The following is a 21,644-nucleotide window of genomic DNA, read 5'->3' as shown; positions in this document are numbered from 1 at the left end:
GAGTCCGTGCTGAAGTTGTGTTGATCATTTAATAAAGCAAATAACATAAATAATCATCGTAGCAGGACCTACGGCCTCACCCTCTCTGTCACCCACACCAGCACAGCAGCTGCACGGAACACCCGACACCGCACGCTGTGATGACTGCCGGAGTGACCAATACCACCTGTGTGCCATTTAAACAAATATTTACAATAACAGGAATGATAAGCATGTTGGCTCCTATGAAAGGGCTTTCCTGAAGTGTGTGTCTCCTGTTCCCTCAAAGGACCAGTACCAGTTACATGTGGGAGAGTACACTGGGAACGCGGGGGACGCCCTGGCTCATGTCCACAGCCCCCCCTCTGCCGGGAAGAAACGGACTGGTCCATTTCTTACAAAAGAACTCCCTGGGTCAAACGGGATCAAGTTCAGCACCTATGACCAGGTTCATAATGGAGACACGGAGAACCACACCAGCTGCATCAGACACAGCAGGTCCGGCTGGTGGTTCAGCAGGTAGGTCCGTCACTCAGTAGAACCACACGCAAAGAGAGGAACAGCAAGGGGGCAGAGGTTAAATGGTTATACAGAAGGTACTGCAGGTCTTCTTCTGTCTCTCCGCGCTGCAGGTGTGACTCAGGGAACCTGAACGGTCACTACAGAGGGCCGGACCAAGCCATGGCTGATGACGGGGTGGTTTGGTACACGTGGCACGGCTGGTGGTACTCTATCAAATCTGTGGTCATGATGGTACGAGCCGCTGACCTGGAGCCTCCGCCACAGGTCATTACCCCGTTACCAGGACGACAGACCAGCAGCTAAGCAAAGGGCGACATCATTGAAGATCATCGTGGCCGACTTCAACACTGAAAGCAAGAGAGGGTCTCCGACTGCTGCCCAGCAGCGTCCTGAAACCCCACACATCCAACACCATTCTGTGGCATCTCTTTAAAGTCTGTCATCTCATGTTTCATTCACTTGCATGTCAATTCTGCAATTATTTCAATATCCAAATAAAACAATGGTGCTTTTATCTCAGATCCTTTTGTATTTATTTCATGTCCAAAATAAAACAACATGGTGAACTGAGGCATTTTAGGAACATCTGAGTTCCGAACACTTCTGCTATTTGGCTCTGGGAGGATGTGTTCAGTCTCTGAACTGACAGCTCAGATCTAACATCCAAGGTGGTTCCAGGTAGAGGTGGTGAGGAGCTGACTCAGAGCAACAGATCTAAAGGTCAGTTCCTCAACAGAAGGACGGCACGTTGTTCACTTCTTCCAGAGCTCCAAGCAGACGAGGGATTGAGTTTTGCTCTTTGGGAAAAAGGTCCTCTTTGAAAGAAGGGGAATAGGCAAAGCAGTCCATGCTAGCCCCCCACCAAACACCCAGACCACTCTGAGTCTGTTCCCACAAGCCTCAAGTCCAAGGTTCCTTCTCACGCGCCTCTGGAAAGAGCGGTATGAGATAACAGGATAAAAGGATCCTAAATTGTACAACATATCAGAGAAAACATGGAAGGATAGTCATAAGAGCGAGGGCCCACGTACGGACCCTGAGGTGTGCCTGGTGTATGTTCTCTTCAGAACAAGAAGAAAGGCTTGTTGGAGAACTAGGCATTTGGTAGAGCATGGCCCTTCCTCTGCCAGACATAAGTGCGCCGGTGCCACTGCAACGTCTCCACGCTTTCAGAACAAGCGTCTTTATGCAATGTGTTCCAAATGAACAAGTGTATCATTAATATGCAACAACACTGCTGTGACTGAAGTCCTTCCCAGTGTGTGGAACAGCTCTGCCTTGTCCAGGCTGCTGGAGCAGGAGGCTTGTTGTCGGGGTTATCTGGGCGATAAGGGTGCAGCTGTGGGGAAGGAGGCAGAGTTCCGAGGTGAGCCGAAGGGTGAGGTGGGGGAGGGGCGGCGGGGGCTGGCCAGCAGGTCTCCATTGTGCAGCTTCCAGAGCAGCTCCTCGTTCTCCATAGACAGGCGCTTGTTGACCTTGGACTCCTTCTGCAGCGTCTGCTGGAGTTTGGCCTGTTCGCTGGAGAGCTGCCTGCAGGGGGAGACAGAGAGCCGATTCTATTATCTGCACAAACTGCTTTACCAGGTGAACTGGGAACTGTCCGAGGGCAGAGTCTCAGGCAACCACTGAAGTACCAAGCATAAACACGTCTTTAGTTTGATATTATTACAATATAAAGTCTTTCATTTGACATTCTGTGTTTGTCCCTTGCACCAGTCTCTTGAATGTTTTTATTGCTATTGACTTCTAAGTATATTGTTGCTGCATTGTTGGAGGAGCTCGGGACCTGAGATGTGTATTGCCAGAACTATGCTGTAGCTCTTTGAGAACAAGTCACAGGTCACACTGTTCAGGTGATAGAGGTGCTCATACAGAAGAAGAAGAAGAAGAAGAAGAAGAAGAAGAAGAAGAAGAAGAAGAAGAAGAAGAAGACATACTTTATTACAAATACATTTATTGTACACACATACTGTAGGGAGGATATACACGCACATACAACCACATGCAGGTAGGAGAGCTGGCAGAGCAGAGAGGCTGCCAGGTGCCTTGCTCAAGGGCACCTTGGCAGTGGCCTTGGAGGTGAACTGGCACCTCTCCAGTCCGATCTGGACGTGAACCGGCGACCGTTCGGTTTCAATACCAAGTCCCTACAGACTGAGCCACGGCCGTAGAGCTGCCTGCTGGTCACAAGCATCTGATCACATGATGTATTTACTTCAGTGTATTCTCAGGGTTCAGCTATGAAGTGCATGGCCTCGATGAGACACTACCTTTATGTGGCTGATGTTGGCATGAGAAATTGTTAAGCTTGAAACACAATGTTATAGAGAGAGAGTTCAGATGTGACATCAAACCAGAGAAAGCACTGAACGGGCTTAAAGGGCCACAGCCAGCTGCGTCTCACAGATAGGCCACTCTTTAAACCCATAGACCTGTACCACTGTGTGTCAGAGGAAAGTATACCGAGTGGAAAGCTGCTTTTAGTCGCTACCTCCGGGGTTTACCGCCAGACACTGTCTGTGGCTGGACAGATTCATGGCTAGCCTGGACAACTGAAGACACACAAGGCAGTAGGACACACACACACACACACACACCATGTATACATCACTTCAGGGGACATTACATTGATTTACATGCATTTCCTGGAGACTTATCCTAACCCTAACCCTTACCCTTAACCTTACCCTTATCCTAACCCTTACCCTAACCAAGTCTTCACCCTAAAATTAATTAAAAATTCCCCTTATGGGGACATCCAATTTGTCCCCATAAGGGAAGCTAGTCCCCACACGTGACTATGTAAACAGATGTAGGTCCCCACAAGTATAGTAATGCTAGACCACACACACACACACACACACACACACACACACACACACACACACACACACACACACACACACACACACACACACACACACACACACACACACACACACACACACACTTTGTACGTACTTTGAGACAGCAGCGTGTTTGTCCATCCTGGCCCGGTAGTCCTCGTTCTCCTGTTGGACCTTATTTAGACACTCCTGCAGTTTCACATTCGTCTCCAACTGTCACACACACACACACACACACACACACACACACACACACACACACACACACACACACACACACACACACACACACACACACACACACACACACACACACACACACACACACACACACACACACGCACGTTAGCATTAGTTGTATGTGAGGTTGTTTATCCATCCTTCCTTGTATGACCTTCCTCCCCTAACGACGCACACCAGGTGAAAGTGATCAGGGGAATGAAGGCGCCTCTGAAACAGGATCTGATCACAGTCTACCCGGCGCTCTGAAATGACGCAGAGTTCACACTTCTTTCGAGTCATGCTTTTTCAGGAAATGGGCAGTTCAGGCTGGGCAGACAGGGAGGGGTCAGACTAACCACTTATATGGCTCTTTGTGGGGTAGTCTGATTTGCCTTATGACAAATCTAGATTGAAGTTAACCTCCCAAAATGTGTGATCAAGGTTAGCGATGCGTTGCTGGTAGTTTTCACGGCCATTGACTCGACAGGTGTTTCACTTTATGCCCATCACTTACTGTCATGTGAAGCTAATGTCATTGTATGGTACATTACACTTGCAGACTATAGGGATGTAACGATATACCGAATATCGCGGTAAATAAACGTCCCAATACCGTCGTGAGACTGACAACATCTACAGCGATTTTTTTTAAACTATGCTAATAAAGCGTAAAGAAATGACAGCGAGAAGGATAAGAACATAATACAGGCAGTCAGGGGGGACGGTGTTGGAGGGACAGGTTCGTAGTTCATTCTCAGCTGAACAAACAGGTACATGTCCAGGATCACACCACAATCTCCCACTCGGGTTGATGTTATGACATGTGATAACACGTGATAAGGGAAGAGGGATTGCCCACCAGTTTGTCCATGTCCATGAGCTTCTTCTCCTTCTGGTGCAGCTGGTTGTTCTTGAGCTCCAGCACGACCTTAAGACTGTCCAGCTCCTGCTCCAGGTACACGGTGTGGGAGTTCTTCTGCGAGAACAAACACGTTAGAGGAGTGTGACGCTCAATGCCTTTGTGGGGGAAGAGCAGCGGAGACAATGACCATGGCACAAGTGGTTAGAGATCGGGTCATTTCATGAGGCCCAGAATGTGTAACCCTTCCTAACCAGCAGGGGGCGTTGTTGAGCAGAACAAACTGTCTCTATCCCCCTCCGCGATCTCTGTATCAGGAAGCTTCAGAGCGGTGCAGTGATGATGACGTGTCTTGGTGAGCGACACGGCAGTGAGCATCACATTGGCTCCCTCCACTAAAAGGATTTTTCCAAATATTGCAAAAAATAAGATCTGTGATAAAAACGTTTAGGATACTTAAACGTTTTTTTAAAAACAAGGATGATTTCCATATTTTTACACACAAAAGGCTGAGCACAAATACAATCACCAGAAGTTAAAGGCTAACGTTAAGCTACAAAGGAGCTACAACAGGTCACGTGACTTCATGTCACCCGGCTAAGCTAAAGCTAAGCTAAGCTAAAGGTAGCTTGTGTTCAGTGTGATGACATGTCTTCTCATTCAGTCATGTGTCTGTTTGTATGTCTACTAACAGACTTCAGACATTCACCAGTGGGGTATTTCCTGACCTACTTTATGTCGGAGAACAAAAGGTTAAAGTCTCTGCCGCTTGTGTAGCCCTGACCTTGTGTCAGGATAACAACAAAACACTTTCAGAAAACCATTGTCTTTGAGACAAGGTGGTGAAATGCTGAGTCATTCCCGCGTGCTCTAGAATGACAGGAGTAACCATGTGTACCAGGTTCTTGTCTGTGAGGGTCTGCTTCCTGCGCTCCTCCTCTGCGCCCAGCTTCTCACTCAGAGCCTCCTTCTCTGCACACAGCCCAGAGACCTTCTCCTGGAAACAGAGACAGAAGCATCCTTTAGTGAACGCTGAGCTTTGGTTTCATTTAGTAAGCAGACATTTCAGATTCAGAAGCACCAGCAGGTCCTGATGTTTCTCTGCTGCGACCTGAGGAGCAGAGGCCTGCATCACTCTACTGGCTCCAGGTCTGCTCCACGATGTGTTCAACCCAACTGCCTGCAGTCTGCATGCGTGTTCGTCATAACATGGCTTTGGTTGTGCTAACACTACAACGGGGTATGGAAGATAGCGCTCCCACGCAGCTCTGAGACATGATGGTCTCTGATCTACTGTGTCATCAGCACTCTGACTGAGGAACATGGGCAATCTATGAAATGTGTCTTAAAACAAATTGCAGAAAAACTATTGTTGAGTAAAGAGGAGACTTTGTGAGACCATGCTGCCAGCGACACTCAGTGCACCACACACTGGTGATCTCACGGTGCTGTTAACACATGATTCACCAGAAGCCGTTTCCAACACATTCTCATCCCAACTCGTCACATGCTGACGGAAATCTGAACGCGAAATCAATAAACGATGCTCTCAAATTGAAAGAACACGCTCTTGAATAAAGGTAGGGAATAAAATCCATAATTAAGTAGATGTTAAAAACGTTTAAAGAGTCGAAAACAACACTGAGCTCACTGCGGGACGTTGCAGAAGCGTGTGTCCACCAGGAAAAGGATCCTCCTTCACTTTACATTGGGGTTGTTTCCGTGGAGCCGACACGTCATGCGGTGTTAAGGAGTCGTGTTCTCTTCACGTGTTCTGGTGAGACCAGGTTGCTATGGGACGCCCTGCCCGTTGAACACTGACGCTCAGGGGCAGCCAGCGCGTCACACGGTGGCGTGAAGCGGCCCTGGCCGATCGTCAACATGTGGCGAGCTGGGAGTGAGCATGTGGTGCCGTTTCACTGTTCTGAGCTGGACTGCTGCTTTAGGTACAGGATGTAGAAACGTTTAAAATGCTGACTTATTTCAACACTTTTTTTACTTACTCAGCAGATTAGATGTCAGTGGAGTTTGTTTCATTAAGACATTGCCGTTTATACCTTCCTTAGTAACGTATGTGTTCACATTGACACGTCTTACAGAGAGAGATGTTTCAGTGTCCTTCAGGGATGTGTTCAGGTTCTCCAGTTCTGTGTGCTGGATCCTCTTCAGCTCTGAAACATCCCACACACACACCAGTGAACACACATCATGGCAACAACACTGCTCATCCTCATGAATGCAGGCTAACTTATGAAGCATCCCTTTTTAAATATGTGAATGGGTTTACCTGTTTGTAATAGAACATTTAAAATGCGCTGTGTATTCTGCACACACCTTGTGTGGAGGTCTCATGCTGCCCTCTGAGAGACTCCATCTTCTGGCTGTGACTCTCCGCCGTGTCCTTCCTCTCCGCTTCATGTCGGCTCCTCAGCTCCTCCACCTGAAGGATGCAGAATCAAATCAAGAGATGATACAACTCCTGTCACAGTGGCAGACTGTTGAATCAAACCTGAGACTCAGTGTGTGAGCAGTAACACATCGAGCATGAGAACAGTGTACCCCTGTAAGTGGGAACAATACGGGGTTTCAGTGAACACAACGTGAGAGCATGTTTCTTACATTGTTAAAAAGAGTATGCATGAAGTAACGTGAGCCTCACACTGCTCACGCTGCAGCATGTTTACAGCTAACTGCAATCAGCTGTATTAGATATGTAACCATGGTGATGCTCATAAATCTCTGGCACAGGTTGTTTTTATGAGCAGCTGCTAAATCTTCACATTGTGAGTCACATCTCTCCCGGTAACCAATCAGAGCAGTGGCGAGCCGTCAGGGCCAGAAAGGGCCTAAGATATTCTACAAAATAATATTTGAAAAAATAGTTTTTAGTTATATTTTGTGTGTGCGCTCTGACCTGCTGTTCCATCAGCGTGCGCCATCTGTCTGCCTCCTCCTGGTACGTCTGGTGCACTTTGTCCCACTCAGTCTGGTAGAAGCTCCTCAGTCTGCCACAGAGGAACAGTTAGAGAGCAAGCGCTGACAGAGTTGTAGTTATATGTATATGTGCTCACCTGTCCTCCAGCTGCACCAGCTGCTCCTGGTGCTGCTGCTGCAGGCGCTGCAGAGCCTCCTCCAGGCGCACACGCAGCTCCTCCCTGCCCTGCTGCAGCCGCTCGCAGCACTGCGCCGACGCCACTGAAGGAGGCACGCAACATTTCAATAAGGACCCTTAAATATAACTGGACAATAATAATATAATAATAACAACCACAATCATAATGATTATAATGCAAAAAGACATCAGCAATATGGATGTGAAGTTTGCTGTAAAGCATTCTTCGGTTCAGAATGTAGAGGCAGAGCACACACAGGGCACATTCTCACTGGGTTTAGACATTCTTTTAACAACATAGAAAACACAACTAAGTGACTAAAGGTAGTGAGGAGCATAATGTTCTATAAACAACTCAACAATAACCTACAACTTCTAAATGTATGTTCTGTTTTACAACGTTTCATTACATGTATTAAATCCAAGGCCCCTTCATCCAATTAGTCGGGATGAGAGGTGTCAGAAAGCAGAAGAAGGAGAGGAAGAGAGACTGGGAGGAATCAGCTTAACATTACACCACACAAGTTCACAAATCATTTGGAGGGCAGATGAGGGGAAGGAAGGCCAGATGTGTTCGCCCTCATTGAGTTACAACTCTACCATTTACCATGAATTAGTGTGTCATTTCCATAACACACACGACTAGTACAACGATATCACATGATGTCAGGCCGGGCTCCTGAGATACGACAGGCAGCGTCCCAACAGGTAATACATAGCACATGTTCTGTGTGTGTGTGTGTGTGTGTGTGTGTGTGTGTGTGTGTGTGTGTGTGTGTGTGTGTGTGTGTGTGTGTGTGTGTGTGTGTGTGTGTGTGTGTGTGTGTGTGTGTGTGTGTGTGTCAGCAATCCCTGACAACAACATTCCAGTTGAATGACTGCATTACTTGCAGCAGACATGGGATCCAGCCCTGGAACATCTGCAGTCAGCTCAGAAGTATGCACAGGTCTCATTCTGCTCATGAATCATTTGAACTCTCACAAGCACATGCACGCTTCCCTCTCTCTCCATCTTTCATCACGCGTCGCCATTATGATCCAAGTGTTTCGCTAATATGAAATATTTGAATCAAGATAAGTAATGTAGCACCTGGACAACCCAACATCTGTCACTGCATGGGATCTCATCTGAAGCAGGCAGACAGAAGACATGAGAGTGCCATCACCTGTGTGCCTGCAATGATACTACTGACAATGAAAATAATAAACCTTCTAGAACTGTACGGGAACAGCTGGCTGCAGCCGGGACAGTTGCTCCCCCCATCTGAATAGAGCTCTATGAAAGTGCCTGTCGTCATGGTGAAGGAGACACAAAGCCATCGACAGCTGAGAGGTGTGTGTGTGCGTGTGTGTGTGTGCGTGTGTGTGTGTGTGTGTGTGTGTGTGTGTGTGTGTGCGTGTGTGTGTGTGTGTGTGTGTGTGTGTGTGTGTGTGTGTGTGTGTGTGTGTGTGTGTGTGTGTGTGTGTGTGTGTGTGTGTGTGTTTCCAAAGAGAACCCTCTTCTCATTTCTCAGCATGAACATCTCTACCTGGACGTCATGGTGTGGGCTGTGGGGCAGACGCGGCCCCTTCTCTCGTGAGACAGAGTGAATGGAAGGAAAGATAATGAATTAAAGAAAACACAACTTGGTCATAAAAATGCACCAGACTGGTTTAAAAGGAAGCCAAACAGCTTTATCTCAGTGTAAATATAGTGTTGGCTGCAGACACAAGACTTTTGTTTTGAATAATCTACATAACACTTAGACATTTGACAGGTTGGGTTTGAAGAAAGGATCCTTCATATGCAAACACTAACCCCAGAAGAAGACACTCTAACCGGTTCTCCAGAAATCTGTGACTGTTCCTGAGCATAAACCTCTCAAACAGGTCTGCGTCTATTCTGTTTGTTGGACAACATGGCATCTGAGTATAAGTGCGATGGGTGTGTGTGTAGCAGACAGCGCAGGAAGGCTGATGGAACCTGAACACTTACAGCAGTAATGCTACAGTGACACTACTTTGTACAACTTCACAAGAAAACCATTAAATCCCCTAACATTACCCAATGAGACAGAGACAGGTCCTTCCTGTTCAGTCTGACTGGTGTGTGTCACGCGGTGTGTGTGTGTAGAGAAAGCAGGGTTCTAAACATTGCTCGCATTCCTCAGCTCCATGTGTAAAGAGACGAGCCAAAGGTCAAACACGCAGTAAAAGAGAAAAGTATATGCACTGCTGTTGGAGTGAAGGACGGAGGGAAAGTGGAAAGGGAGAGGTGTGTGTGTGTGTGTGTGTGTGTGTGTGTGTGTGTGTGTGTGTGTGTGTGTGTGTGTGTGTGTGTGTGTGTGTGTGTGTGTGTGTGTGTGGAAACGCATGCCTTCATGTTGTAATATAGATACAGTGCATGTGAACACACATTGTGTACATCAATCTGTGTGTTTGTGTGTGTGTGTGTGTGTGTGTGTGTGTGTGTGTGTGTGTGTGTGTGTGTGTGTGTGTGTGTGTGTGTGTGTGTGTGTGTGTGTGTGTGTGTGTGTGTGTGTGTGTGTGTGTGTGTGTGTGTCAATATGCAGTTTAAAACAGTGGTGTGTGTCTGACCTCGTGAAACTAACAGACATGTGATGGACATGATGCACTGTCAGCTATGGGAGAACATATACAACTCTCTCTGTCAGATTACTTGACGTGTTAATGTGCCCTGAAAGCAGGCTTTGGTAGGAATGGATTACATAATCAGAAAACCAATAAGAACACTATTCCCTCACAGAATGGTTCATATGTATTCATTTATCCCGTATGTTCATTAAACAGTGTGTGTGAGCTTAACTGAGTGTAGGTAATAAATGAAATTGTTTCTGCTTTTTTAAACTGTAGTATGTGCTCATGTGGTTCATTGTTGGCGTATCGGCTGCTGCCTGAATATGCTTCATTATAGGCGGGATTTCCTATAAATACAATCTCTGAGAAGATGATACATTTCAGATTCAACTTTCTTTTCTAGGTTAACATTCTTGTGTTGTCTTACATAATACACTGACTTTTCTTTTATATTGAGGGTATCCAAAATTAAAAACAGAAAGCAATCACTGTGCATTACTTTTATATTGTGATACTTATATTTGGTTATTGATTACTGACATCAACCTTAGCACACAGGTCTGAATTGCGACAGTCTACATCAGGGGTCGGCAACAGGCGGACCGCGGTCCGGATCCGGAGCCAGACACCGACCTATACGGACCCGGACCTATAATCATACATTAATAGGGGATTTCAATTTTGACGGAGCGATTCTGTTTTAACCGTTGCCGACAGGGGGCGAAAGAGACGAGTGAGCGAGACATGGAGAGAAATACAGAAGAAGAGACGAGTGAGCGAGACATGGAGAGAAATACAGAAGAAGAGACGAGAGAGCGATACAGGGAGAGAAATACAGAAGAAGAGACGAGAGAGCGATACAGGGAGAGAAATACAGAAGAAGAGACGAGAGAGCGATACAGGGAGAGAAACACAGAAGAAGAGACGAGTGAGCGATACATGGAGAGAAATACAGAAGAAGAGACGAGAGAGCGATACAGGGAGAGAAACACAGAAGAAGAGACGAGTGAGAGATACAGGGAGAGAAACACAGAAGAAGAGACGAGTGAGAGATACAGGGAGAGAAACACAGAAGAAGAGATGAGTGAGCGGCAGAGAGAAGCAGAGAGGAAAGTGAGTGAAGAGAATATTTAGCGATACAGGGAGAGAAACACAGAAGAAGAAGAGAGGAGTGAGCGGCAGAGAGAAGCGGAGAGGAAAGTGAGTGAAGAGAATAATTAGCGATACAGGGAGAGAAGCGGAGAGGAGAGTGAACAGGCGTGTTAGCGGCAGACAGGGAGAGACAAATAATGACACATGGCGCTCTCCAAGAAGAGGAAAGAGGACAGTGGGAACAGAGCTTTTAACCCTGAGTGGACTCGTTCATGTTCATCCTGCCCACTGGGAGCACAGAGCCAGTGTGTCTCATTTGTTCAGAGACCGTGGCGCTCATTAAAAGAGACAACACGCCACTATGAGACAAATCACAAAGTGTTTGACCTCTCAAGTCAGAACCGAGCTCACAACAAATAAGCAGTCTCAGAGCCCAATATGATCAGTCCACCAGGATCAAAACTAAAACTAAATATGGTTCCAGGGCAGGCTAACCGAGGCTAACCAATGAGCTAACCGAGGCTAACCAATGAGCTAACCGAGGCTAACCACCTGCATGTGAGTGTGAGAATGGCCCTGACACCATTTCAGCCCAGATCTAAACTCCTGGCAGGACAAGCTCCAGCTCAATTCTGTGTGTCTGGTTGGAAGGCTTCAGTAGAAGCTGCTGGGAGTCCCAGCAGCTTCTACTGAAGCCTTCCGAGTAAATCGCCAGAACGCCGACACCTCCTCATCTCCACCGCTCCCATGTTTTCTTTTGTGTTTCCATAAGTTAGTCTCTCTGCGTTTTTGCGCTGGGCTAATGCTAATGCTAATAATGCTAATGCGAGACAAAACTTTTTGGGAGTTTTACGGGGCGTGGTTTGCAATCTGCTCAGCCAATCAGAAATAGGAACATTTTTCTCCCACGAAAGTCCCTGCTCTCTAGCAGAGAGGGGGTAAAAAAGGTTCTGATGAACTCATTTTAGTTCCGGCTCTTTTTGGTGTGAATGCGACATTTCGGAACTGTATCGGAACTAAAGTGGGAAAAGTACTGCGGTGTGAACGCGGCATTTGACAGTTAAAAGATGGCAGACTGCCAAATGCTGCAGAACGTCTGAGTAACACGCCTCAAACACACATGACATGGAAACTGAACTCATTACATGAAAGCTCCTCAGCAATATTTGGATGGATCCTCGCCTGTAATTAAAGTCTTACTCATCTGCTGCTATTATGTTCAATGCTACACTTTAAGTGGTTCTGGTAGAGTTAAGATGCTTCACTTATCCACATAAATAACATACAGGAAATGTAAAACATCTAAACGTTAGATCTAAAATACTCTTCGCAGGTTAGTAATCTCCTTTAACAGCTTGATTGGGTGCAGTCAGGTGTCTGAAGTACAACTCTTTAATGGTGTTGTGCCACAGAGCTATTCCTGTCTGTGCTGCAAAGCAACACCTCAGATTGCCCTGCCATATAACTGACCGATGACACGAGACTGTTACATGCTGCCCGTCTTCTAATCAGTTATTGGTGTTGTGTTTTTTGTACTAGTCTTCATTTGCAGATAAAAGCCCGTGCACACAGGTGCACGGAGCAGTGACTGAGCTTTGGCTCAGAGTGAAACAGCAGCTTCTCAATAGCAGTTGGCCTGTCGATGAGAAGCTTTGTGCGTTTGTGTCATATGCAAATGCATAAAAGAGAGGGAAGGAGAGAGATTGATAGTGTGATAGAGAGTGTGTGTGTGTTGTGTGTGTGTGTGTGTGGTGTGTGTGTGTGTGTGTGAGTGTGTGCGTGTGCGTGTGTGTGTGTGCGTGCGTGCGTGTGTATGTGTGCGTGTGGTGTGAGTGTGTGGTGTGTGTGTGTGTGTGTGTGTGCGTGTGCGTGTGTGCGTGCGTGTGTATGTGTGCGTGTGTGTGTATGTGTGCGTGTGTGTGAGTGTGTGTGTGTGTGTGTGTGTGTGCGTGTGCGTTGTGTGTGCGTGCGTGTGTATGTGTGCGTGTGTGTGCGTGCGTGTGTGTGTATGTGTGCGTGTGTGTGAGTGTGTGTGTGTGTGTGTGTGTGTGTGTGAGTGTGTGTGTGTGTGTGTGCGTGTGCGTGTGTGTGCGTGCGTGCGTGCGTGTGTATGTGTGTATGTGTGTGTGTGTGTGAGTGTGTGTGTGTGTGTGTGGTGTGTGTGCGTGTGTATGTGTGCGTGTGTGTGTGTGCGTGCGTGCGTGTGTGTGTGCGTGTGTGTGCGTGCGTGTGCGTGCGTGTGTATGTGTGCGTGCGTGCGTGTGCGTGTGTGTGTGCGTGCGTGTGCGTGCATGTGTATGTGTGCGTGTGCGTGTGTGTGTGTGTGTGTGGATCCTTCTCTTACCCAGCTCATCTCGGAGGGTTGCCAGTTCCAGGGACAAGCTCTTCTTCTGCTTTAAGGCCTCCTCGCGCTGCACACAAGAGAAGAAGAAGAAGAGCCTCAAGGCTGTGTCTCAGGCCATTCTCTACTCCCCCTGTTCGATATAGAGCAGTGTGTACCCTGCGATCACTGGCAGCCTGACTGTGCAGTGAGCCTCAGTCAGTTCACTCATCGCAGCGATCATTGTTTGATGATTCTGTATGCTTCCAAAGGTTCAGTATTCTCACTATGGTTTTGGACCAAACATCAAACTGGTGTACACAGCCGTAGACCACATAGTGCCCAGTGAATTAGTTCAAAGACGTTTGTCATTCTGGGTTTCAGCGCTGACCACAGGACCGTGGAGCTTCAGCGCTGACCACAGGACCGTGGAGCTTCAGCGCTGACCACAGGACCGTGGAGCTTCAGCGCTGAGCACAGGACCGTGGAGCTTCAGCACTGAGCACAGGACCGTGGAGCTTCAGCGCTGACCACAGGACCGTGGAGCTTCAGCGCTGACCACAGGACCGTGGAGCTTCAGCGCTGACCACAGGACCGTGGAGCTTCAGCGCTGACCACAGGACCGTGGAGCTTCAGCGCTGACCACAGGACCGTGGAGCTTCAGCGCTGAGCACAGGACCGTGGAGCTTCAGCACTGAGCACAGGACCGTGGAGCTTCAGCGCTGACCACAGGACCGTGGAGCTTCAGCGCTGACCACAGGACCGTGGAGCTTCAGCACTGACCACAGGACCGTGGAGCTCAGCACTGAGCACAGGACCGTGGAGCTTCAGCGCTGACCACAGGACACTTCAGTAAAGGTCAGCGGGGTCGGAGAGGCAGGAGTTTATAAAGACAGAGCAAAGAGCTCGGGGTACGACACATATTAGAGCAAGCTTATGGAAGCAGGGTATCATAATCTATGAAGGGCCGTGTAGGCCAAAATTCAAACTCACCTCACACACACACTACTGAAAACATCTGGCCTTGCACACACACTACTGAAATCCTCTCACATTCACTACTGAACACCTCACACACACACTACTGAAAACATCTGGCCTTGCACACACACTACTGAAATCCTCTCACATTCACTACTGAACACCTCACACACACACACACTACTGAAAATTAAGCCTCACACACACACTACTGAAATCATCTCACGTTCACTACTGAACACCTCACACACACACTACTGAAAATTAAGCCTCACACACACACTACTGAAATCATCTCACGTTCACTACTGAACACCTCACACACACTACTGAAAATTAAGCCTCACACACACACTACTGAAATCCTCTCACATTCACTACTGAACACCTCACACACACAATACTGAAAATTAAGCCTCACACACACACTACTGAAATCCTCTCACATTCACTACTGAACACCTCACACACACACTACTGAAAATTAAGCCTCACACACACACTACTGAAATCCTCTCACATTCACTACTGAAATCATCTCACGTTCACTACTGAACACCTCACACACACAATACTGAAAATTAACCTCACACACACACTCCTGAAAAACATTTTACTGAAAGGTTCTCAGTAGGGAATGTGCATGTGATTCACCTATGTGTGTGTGAGGGGATTCTTGCTGTAACGGAAGTCATTCTAATGTAACGGATGTCATTCTAATGTAACGGAAGTCAGTGGTCTCTTTGCTAGCCCCCGTTAGCTTCATTAGCTCCAGGCTGCTACTCCGAAGTGGTTGTTGTGTTGATGCCTGGTGGAGTATTCTTCATTGAAATATCGCACTTATCGTATGGCTCTGCGGTTCAACAGACCGTCCATGAATGCAGTTTATTCGGTAAGTGAAATTCAAGCACTTTATTTCTTACTTGTCTTTTATTCAGATAACAAGCGAGACGAAGCTACATCTGTGCTAAACGATGCTATCCGTAGCATACAAGTTAAAACATAATGGAGAAGTGTAACACATTAAGAAGGATTATACTGTAAAACATAAGGCTTCTCGGTGAGGTTGGTAAAATAAGGTCATGCTTGTACATTAGTTAGTTTGCTAGTTAGGTAACTGTATGCATTGTTATTGTTAATTTAAAATAGCTATGCTCGACGATGCAGACAGCTAGCGTCACATTAGTGTTGAAGAGCAGAGTACTGTATGAGATTAACCTCACTATAAAATCTGTGTATCTGAAAAATATGAATCTCACATTTCCAGTTGGTTCCAGAAATAACGTTGACGTAGATATTGCAATATGGTTTGAAACTAGCTGGAAATAAGGTCTGTGGTTGAGACGCATTTAAGAGACAGGTCACGTTTTGTCAGCCGGATAATATCCACATGTCCTACCCTACTTTTATAAATTTTCAAATCATAAATCTAGTTGCCAGAAGCAAAATGCTAACGGAACTGCAGCTGCTTCAACGTCACGCCGATTTAAGATCCATATTCAAACATACAGATTATAAATGGTACAAGTTGAAGCGTTTGTTTGAACAGTTTGCAGGAACTTGCTTTCAAGCAGAACTTGAAAATGTACATAAATAGCTGACGTTAATAATGCTAACTAGCGAGCTAGCTGTGTAGATCTGCTGCACTATTTACTACAGCCCGTCCCCAGCCGACTTTATAACAGTATTAAGTGAAAACCATTCAAAATATTTTATAGAATAAATCCGTTATCCCAAATCCCATAAAAACACAAGACAACCAGCAATTAGACAATACCCTGTGTCGTATTTTTGTCGGATGAATGCAAGCTGATATTGTCACTTTTTAAAAAACCTAAATAAGGGTTGTTCCCTCTTGTTTTCTCTGTTAGGATAATACTAACAGAAAATGGGCTCCGCGGAAGGGGACCACCCTTGCAAACCAAAAAAGAGAAATACAAGTATTTGTATTTCCCCCGGTCTGCACGTTTTACGTTGCTTAAGGTAAGTGAACATGAAACTATTCAGCATAACTTTCAATAATAATCTACGGTATTTATTGAGTTTTGGGATATTACTTGCATACAAATCTATAAATGCCTTAAGGTTTCTAAAACATACAATATGTGGTAAATTCAACAGTGGACCCAGCAAAGATTCACATTTGTGCACGATTTGCTATTGATTTGTTGCTGTTACTTAATTATACTTTTAATAAATTCAAGTCAAGCTTAGTTACATGTGATGGTAGCTATATGCTCTTACCTGTGTGCCTCCTCCGCAACCAGACTGTATTCAAACTCTTAAGTACCAGTTCTATCTACTTTAAACAATTAAAAAGACACAATCAACTACATTTATTGATATACCAATCTTTATTTTTGGGGCCTCTTCTTCTTTTAAATTAAACTTTCAGACATGAGATATTGAAATACAGTAATAATTTTGTCTATTTAAAAAAGAATGAGCCATTCCTTACAGTTAACTTCATATTTCTTATTGTCTAAAGCATTTATGACACACATTTCCCCCTCATATTCACAGTGTGGATCAATTGAGACAGCGTGCAGAGACTTTGGGAGAAACCTCAGCATGACGGATGTCCTGTCTGTGGGTTTGGCTGGAGAAGGTGGAGAGGTCTTTCTCTGGGATGAGGACGTGGCCTGATGGAGGAGGACCAGGTCTGATGAAGAAACCCCCTAACTGCATCTGTGAGCCCATACTGGGCTCAGCTGCCACAAACAAATGATGGTCCTGTTTGACTTTGTGTTCACAATAAAAGTGTAGTTTCTTAGTGAATGTCCTGTATTGGTCTTTAATCTGAAATCAGCTTTTCATTTTCTTCTTGCCCCTCTTGAGAAAACGGTGAGGCAGTTGTGTCCTTCAGGTATGTCCTTTCCTAACAGAAATGACAAACATATGACATTATTGCAGAGCAAGTGTGTTATTCATGAAACGTTTATTTAGCGGCTGTAGAAATAATGTATTTTTTAAATGTTAATTTGTTTTTTTAATTCATCACTTTGTACTACAAAGATAATCAGATTATGAATGAACAGTCTGCAGTTAATCAACATTAAAATATCTTATTAAATAATATTCAACTGCTCGGTTGTCTCACTGCAAGAACCACTTTTACCACGTCTTTTACAGACAATATGTAGAGACAAATGGTAGCAATTCTCACAATGTAAAATAATAATTGCCTTAAATACATTGAAATGTGAAAGCTGATTATAGTTGTTACTTTATCTATTTAAACCAGAACGTTTCTCGATTCTTTGTACCTTTGAGTCCATGCTGAAGTTCACTGATGTTAGGAATAGGTCTGTCTCTCGTGGTCAGCATCCTCTGGTCTGTCTGCCGCATCACCTGGAAACTTTAAACAAACAGATATATGTAAAGTAACAATGTGTTGGTCACAGACTTTTTTACATGCAAATGTCATGTGATAATCTTTTTGTTATCCTTAAAGAAAGTGCTGGATATCAAAGCCCTTACTGTATCTTATCAGTTGGATTGTGTATTGTATAGTTGTGGTCCTTTTTATTTTAGAATCGTTTTTCATGAGACAGTCAATTTAAATATTTGTCCTATGCCATATTCACATTCATTCGTAACACACACGTAAGGGTAAAAGACAAACATCTTCAACACATGTAATGCAATGAATAAGCTTCATTGTCACAGAAGCACACATAACGTCATATCTAATATTTAAACAAATCATTTCCTTGTCCCTAAAGCATTGACTGAGCTATTTTTCGTCCTCAAATGCAGGCATTAAGTTACATGTTCATGTTCTGCTGCCACAATAAGTCGGTTTCTCCAGTGTAATGATAATAAAATGCTAAGTAAGTATTGGTAATAATATTAATAAAAACAACAACGTTTGGGTTCGTTCGTTTAATATGATGAACGTTAACCAGTAAGCTTCAATAATCAACTCCAGCTAGTTTCAAACCATATTGCAATATCTACGTCAACGTTATTTCTGGAACCAACTGGAAATGTGAGATTCATATTTTTCAGATACACAGATCTTATAGTGAGGTTAATCTCATACAGTACTCTGCTCTTCGACACTAATGTGACGCTAGCTGTCTGCATCGTCGAGCATAGCTATTTTAAATTAACAATGCATACAGTTACCTAACTAGCAAACTAACTAATGTACAAGCATGACCTTATTTTACCAACCTCACCGAGAAGCCTTATGTTTTACAGTATAATTCTTCTTAATGTGTTACACTTCTCCATTATGTTTTAACTTGTATGCTACGGATAGCATCGTTAGCACAGATGTAGCTTCGTCTCGCTTGTTAGCTGAATAAAAAGACAAGTAAGAAATAAAGTGCTTGAATTTCACTTACCGAATAAACTGCATTCATGGACGGTCTGTTTGAACCGCAGAGCCATACGATAAGTGCGATATTTCAATGAAGAATACTCCACCAGGCATCAACACAACAACCACTTCGGAGTAGCAGCCTGGAGCTAATGAAGCTAACGGGGCTAGCAAAGAGACCACTGACTTCCGTTACATTAGAATGACATCCGTTACATTAGAATGACTTCCGTTACAGCAAGAATCCTCTCACACACACATAGGTGAATCACATGCACATTCCCTACTGAGAACCTTTCAGTAAAATGTTTTTCAGGAGTGTGTGTGTGAGGTTAATTTTCAGTATTGTGTGTGTGAGGTGTTCAGTAGTGAACGTGAGATGATTTCAGTAGTGTGTGTGTGAGGTTAATTTTCAGTATTGTGTGTGTGAGGTGTTCAGTAGTGAACGTGAGATGATTTCAGTAGTGTGTGTGTGAGGCTTAATTTTCAGTAGTGTGTGTGTGAGGTGTTCAGTAGTGAATGTGAGAGGATTTCAGTAGTGTGTGTGTGAGGCTTAATTTTCAGTATTGTGTGTGTGAGGTGTTCAGTAGTGAATGTGAGAGGATTTCAGTAGTGTGTGTGTGAGGCTTAATTTTCAGTAGTGTGTGTGTGAGGTGTTCAGTAGTGAATGTGAGAGTATTTCAGTAGTGTGTGTGGAAGGCCAGATGTGTTCAGTAGTGTGTGTGTGAGGTGTTCAGTAGTGAACGTGAGAGTATTTCAGTAGTGTGTGTGCAAGGCCAGATGTTTTCAGTAGTGTGTGTGCGAGGTGAGTTTGAATTTTGGCCTACACGGCCCCTCATAATAATCCCATCTGGTTGTAAAATAATCAAGCTACTACATGCACCATGGCTGAAAACACCCGACGTGGTGATGCTCACAACATCTGCAGGAAGTCAAAAGGACTGCTTCCCCTTGAAGCTAAAGCTTAACATTCAAAAGCAACCAAAAACAAACAAACATTTTTACATTCATATTTCTATACTCACACAGACATCAAGATAAACTATCCTCTACTCATATGATCCCAACACACACTATACAGCTGCTTACACCAGCCCAGCTCACTCACACACACACACACACACACACACACACACACACACACACACACACACACACACACACACACACACAACACACACACACACACACACACACACACACACACACACACACACACACACACACACACACACACACACACACACACACACACACACACACACACACACACACACACTCACCCATAAAATGCATCTGTTGTGAGAGGGCAGCCCTGACAGGGTGGGAGGCCAAAGGGAGACAGCTTGTAATAATGAGCACATGTTTCTGTCAGTGGAACACAGAAGAGAGATGACTGAGTGCTAACGGAGGAGATATGATCCACGTTTGAGGCGACATGAGGCAGCTTCCTAAACCCAGACTTCTGCTGAGAGCTGATCAGAAGAGCAACAGAAGAAGAGAGAAGAAGCACATGTACACACACACACACACACACACACACACACACACACACACACACACACACACACACACACACACACACACACACACACACACACACACACACTTACAAACACCCAAACACACCTTGCGTTTCTTCTTGCGGCGGTGAGGGGGGGCCTCTCTGGGCTTGTGGTGGGCTCTGCTGGTCCTGGAGCCCATATTTCGTTGAGCGAAGAAACAAAAACACACACACACCTTCTTCAGTCCTCACTCTCTCTCTGTCACGGACACCCTCCCTCTGCAGCAGCCGGCAACATTAACTACACAACTCACACACACACACACACACACACACACACACACTCTCTCTGCCCGCCTACTCCATGGGACTATCTCTCCCTTCCACTCCTCCCCCTCTCTACCTGTTCCCCACCCTGCCCTGCCTCCTCCTCCCACCTGCACCCCCCTCCCGGCTGGTTACTGTATGGTGGAATGGAGCAATGCGAGTTATTCTGCACCTTCTTTCCTTATCTGTATTCTTATCTCCCTTTCTCTCGTTACACAAACAACTGGTTCCTCTCTAAACTCAACTTTAACTGAGTCTATTGTTCTGTTTTAAGTTACACTAAAAAAACGTCCTTCTGTTGGAGGTAATAGACATCGACAGGGAACACTAACTAGCCCTAACTATATTCTTATAATCAGAGCAGCACACCAACAAGTAACCTAACCTGAGTAACCTCAGTTTCAGTTCATCTGGTTTGGTTTCAAAGCCTTTTCTACTAAATGGATTTCCCCACCCAACCCAACAGCCCCCCCCCCACAGGCCCCCCAGGTGTAGGTCTTCCTGAGCGTGCCGTGTGTACTCACCAGTCACTTTAAGTGCATGAGACTGATTAGATAGCCTTGGTATTCATGCTTCAGATAAAAACACATATTATCTCACACACGCATATGAAAGAGCTGCATTCCTCCCCTCCTCCCTCTCTCCCATTCATCACTCCCCCTTCACCTCCACTTTCCTCAGGACATCCGCCCAATCAATGACCAGGAGCTGGAGCTCTGAAAACTCTCACTGCTCTCTCGGCCCACTCACACGACGCCGCAGGGAGATGAGAGGAGGAGAAGAGATCCTGATACACACACATATCAATCAGGTTAGAAAGGGAGAGTTATGTAACACTTCACAATCAACAGTGTGTGTGTGTGTGTGTGTGTGTGTGTGTGTGTGTGTGTGTGTGTGTGTGTGTGTGTGTGTGTGTGTGTGTGTGTGTGTGTGTGTGTGTGTGTGTGTGTGTGTGTGTGTGTGTGTGTGTGTGTGT

The 21,644-nt window shown here is 45.4% G+C and overlaps 2 protein-coding genes and 1 long non-coding RNA gene across 4 annotated transcripts; 1 reads left to right on the top strand and 2 right to left on the bottom strand.

Annotated features, from left to right (window-relative positions):
* Positions 1-184: 184 nt before the first annotated feature.
* On the top strand, positions 185-1,020 carry LOC117441461 (fibrinogen-like protein 1; the record flags this gene model as incomplete). The annotated part of the gene is made up of 2 exons (XM_034077548.2): positions 185-498; positions 612-1,020. Coding segments are annotated over 2 exons (507 nt in total), but the record flags the coding sequence as incomplete, so codon positions are not given.
* A 99-nt stretch (positions 1,021-1,119) lies between these two features.
* LOC117441460 (microtubule-associated tumor suppressor 1 homolog A) lies at positions 1,120-20,623 on the bottom strand. 2 transcript variants are annotated; one of them, XM_034077546.2, is made up of 10 exons: positions 20,467-20,623; positions 13,554-13,620; positions 7,500-7,623; positions 7,343-7,433; positions 6,763-6,868; positions 6,526-6,599; positions 5,327-5,425; positions 4,429-4,545; positions 3,463-3,560; positions 1,721-2,031 (listed from the first exon to the last, which is right to left on the bottom strand). In XM_034077546.2, exons 1-10 carry the CDS (start codon positions 20,539-20,541, stop codon positions 1,818-1,820), a joined length of 1,065 nt encoding a protein of 354 aa, XP_033933437.1. In that variant the 5' UTR covers positions 20,542-20,623; the 3' UTR covers positions 1,721-1,817. The 2 variants fall into 2 exon arrangements, with proteins under 2 accessions (XP_033933438.1, XP_033933437.1); XM_034077547.2 differs by lacking the exon at positions 3,463-3,560 and having other exon boundaries at positions 1,120-2,031.
* LOC139433284 (uncharacterized) lies at positions 16,846-18,995 on the bottom strand. Its single transcript, XR_011642825.1, has 3 exons — positions 18,863-18,995; positions 17,777-17,868; positions 16,846-17,388 (listed from the first exon to the last, which is right to left on the bottom strand). It is a non-coding gene; the product is annotated as an uncharacterized lncRNA (long non-coding RNA).
* Positions 20,624-21,644: the final 1,021 nt, after the last annotated feature.

The sequence above is a fragment of the Pseudochaenichthys georgianus genome, unplaced genomic scaffold, assembly GCF_902827115.2.
Source record: "Pseudochaenichthys georgianus unplaced genomic scaffold, fPseGeo1.2 scaffold_1695_arrow_ctg1, whole genome shotgun sequence".
NCBI lineage: Eukaryota > Metazoa > Chordata > Actinopteri > Perciformes > Channichthyidae > Pseudochaenichthys > Pseudochaenichthys georgianus.
This window is presented reverse-complemented; position numbering and strand designations above follow the sequence as displayed.

Coding starts and splice junctions, on each gene's coding strand:
- LOC117441460 (XM_034077547.2), bottom strand. CDS start 20,541: ATGGGCTCCAGGACCAGCAGAGCCCACCACAAGCCCAGAGAGGCCCCC. Junction 6,600..6,762: donor GCATGAGACCTCCACACAAG/GTGTGTGCAGAA, acceptor GGGATGTTTCAG/AGCTGAAGAGGATCCAGCAC. Junction 5,426..6,525: donor ACACTGAAACATCTCTCTCT/GTAAGACGTGTC, acceptor CTCTGTTTCCAG/GAGAAGGTCTCTGGGCTGTG.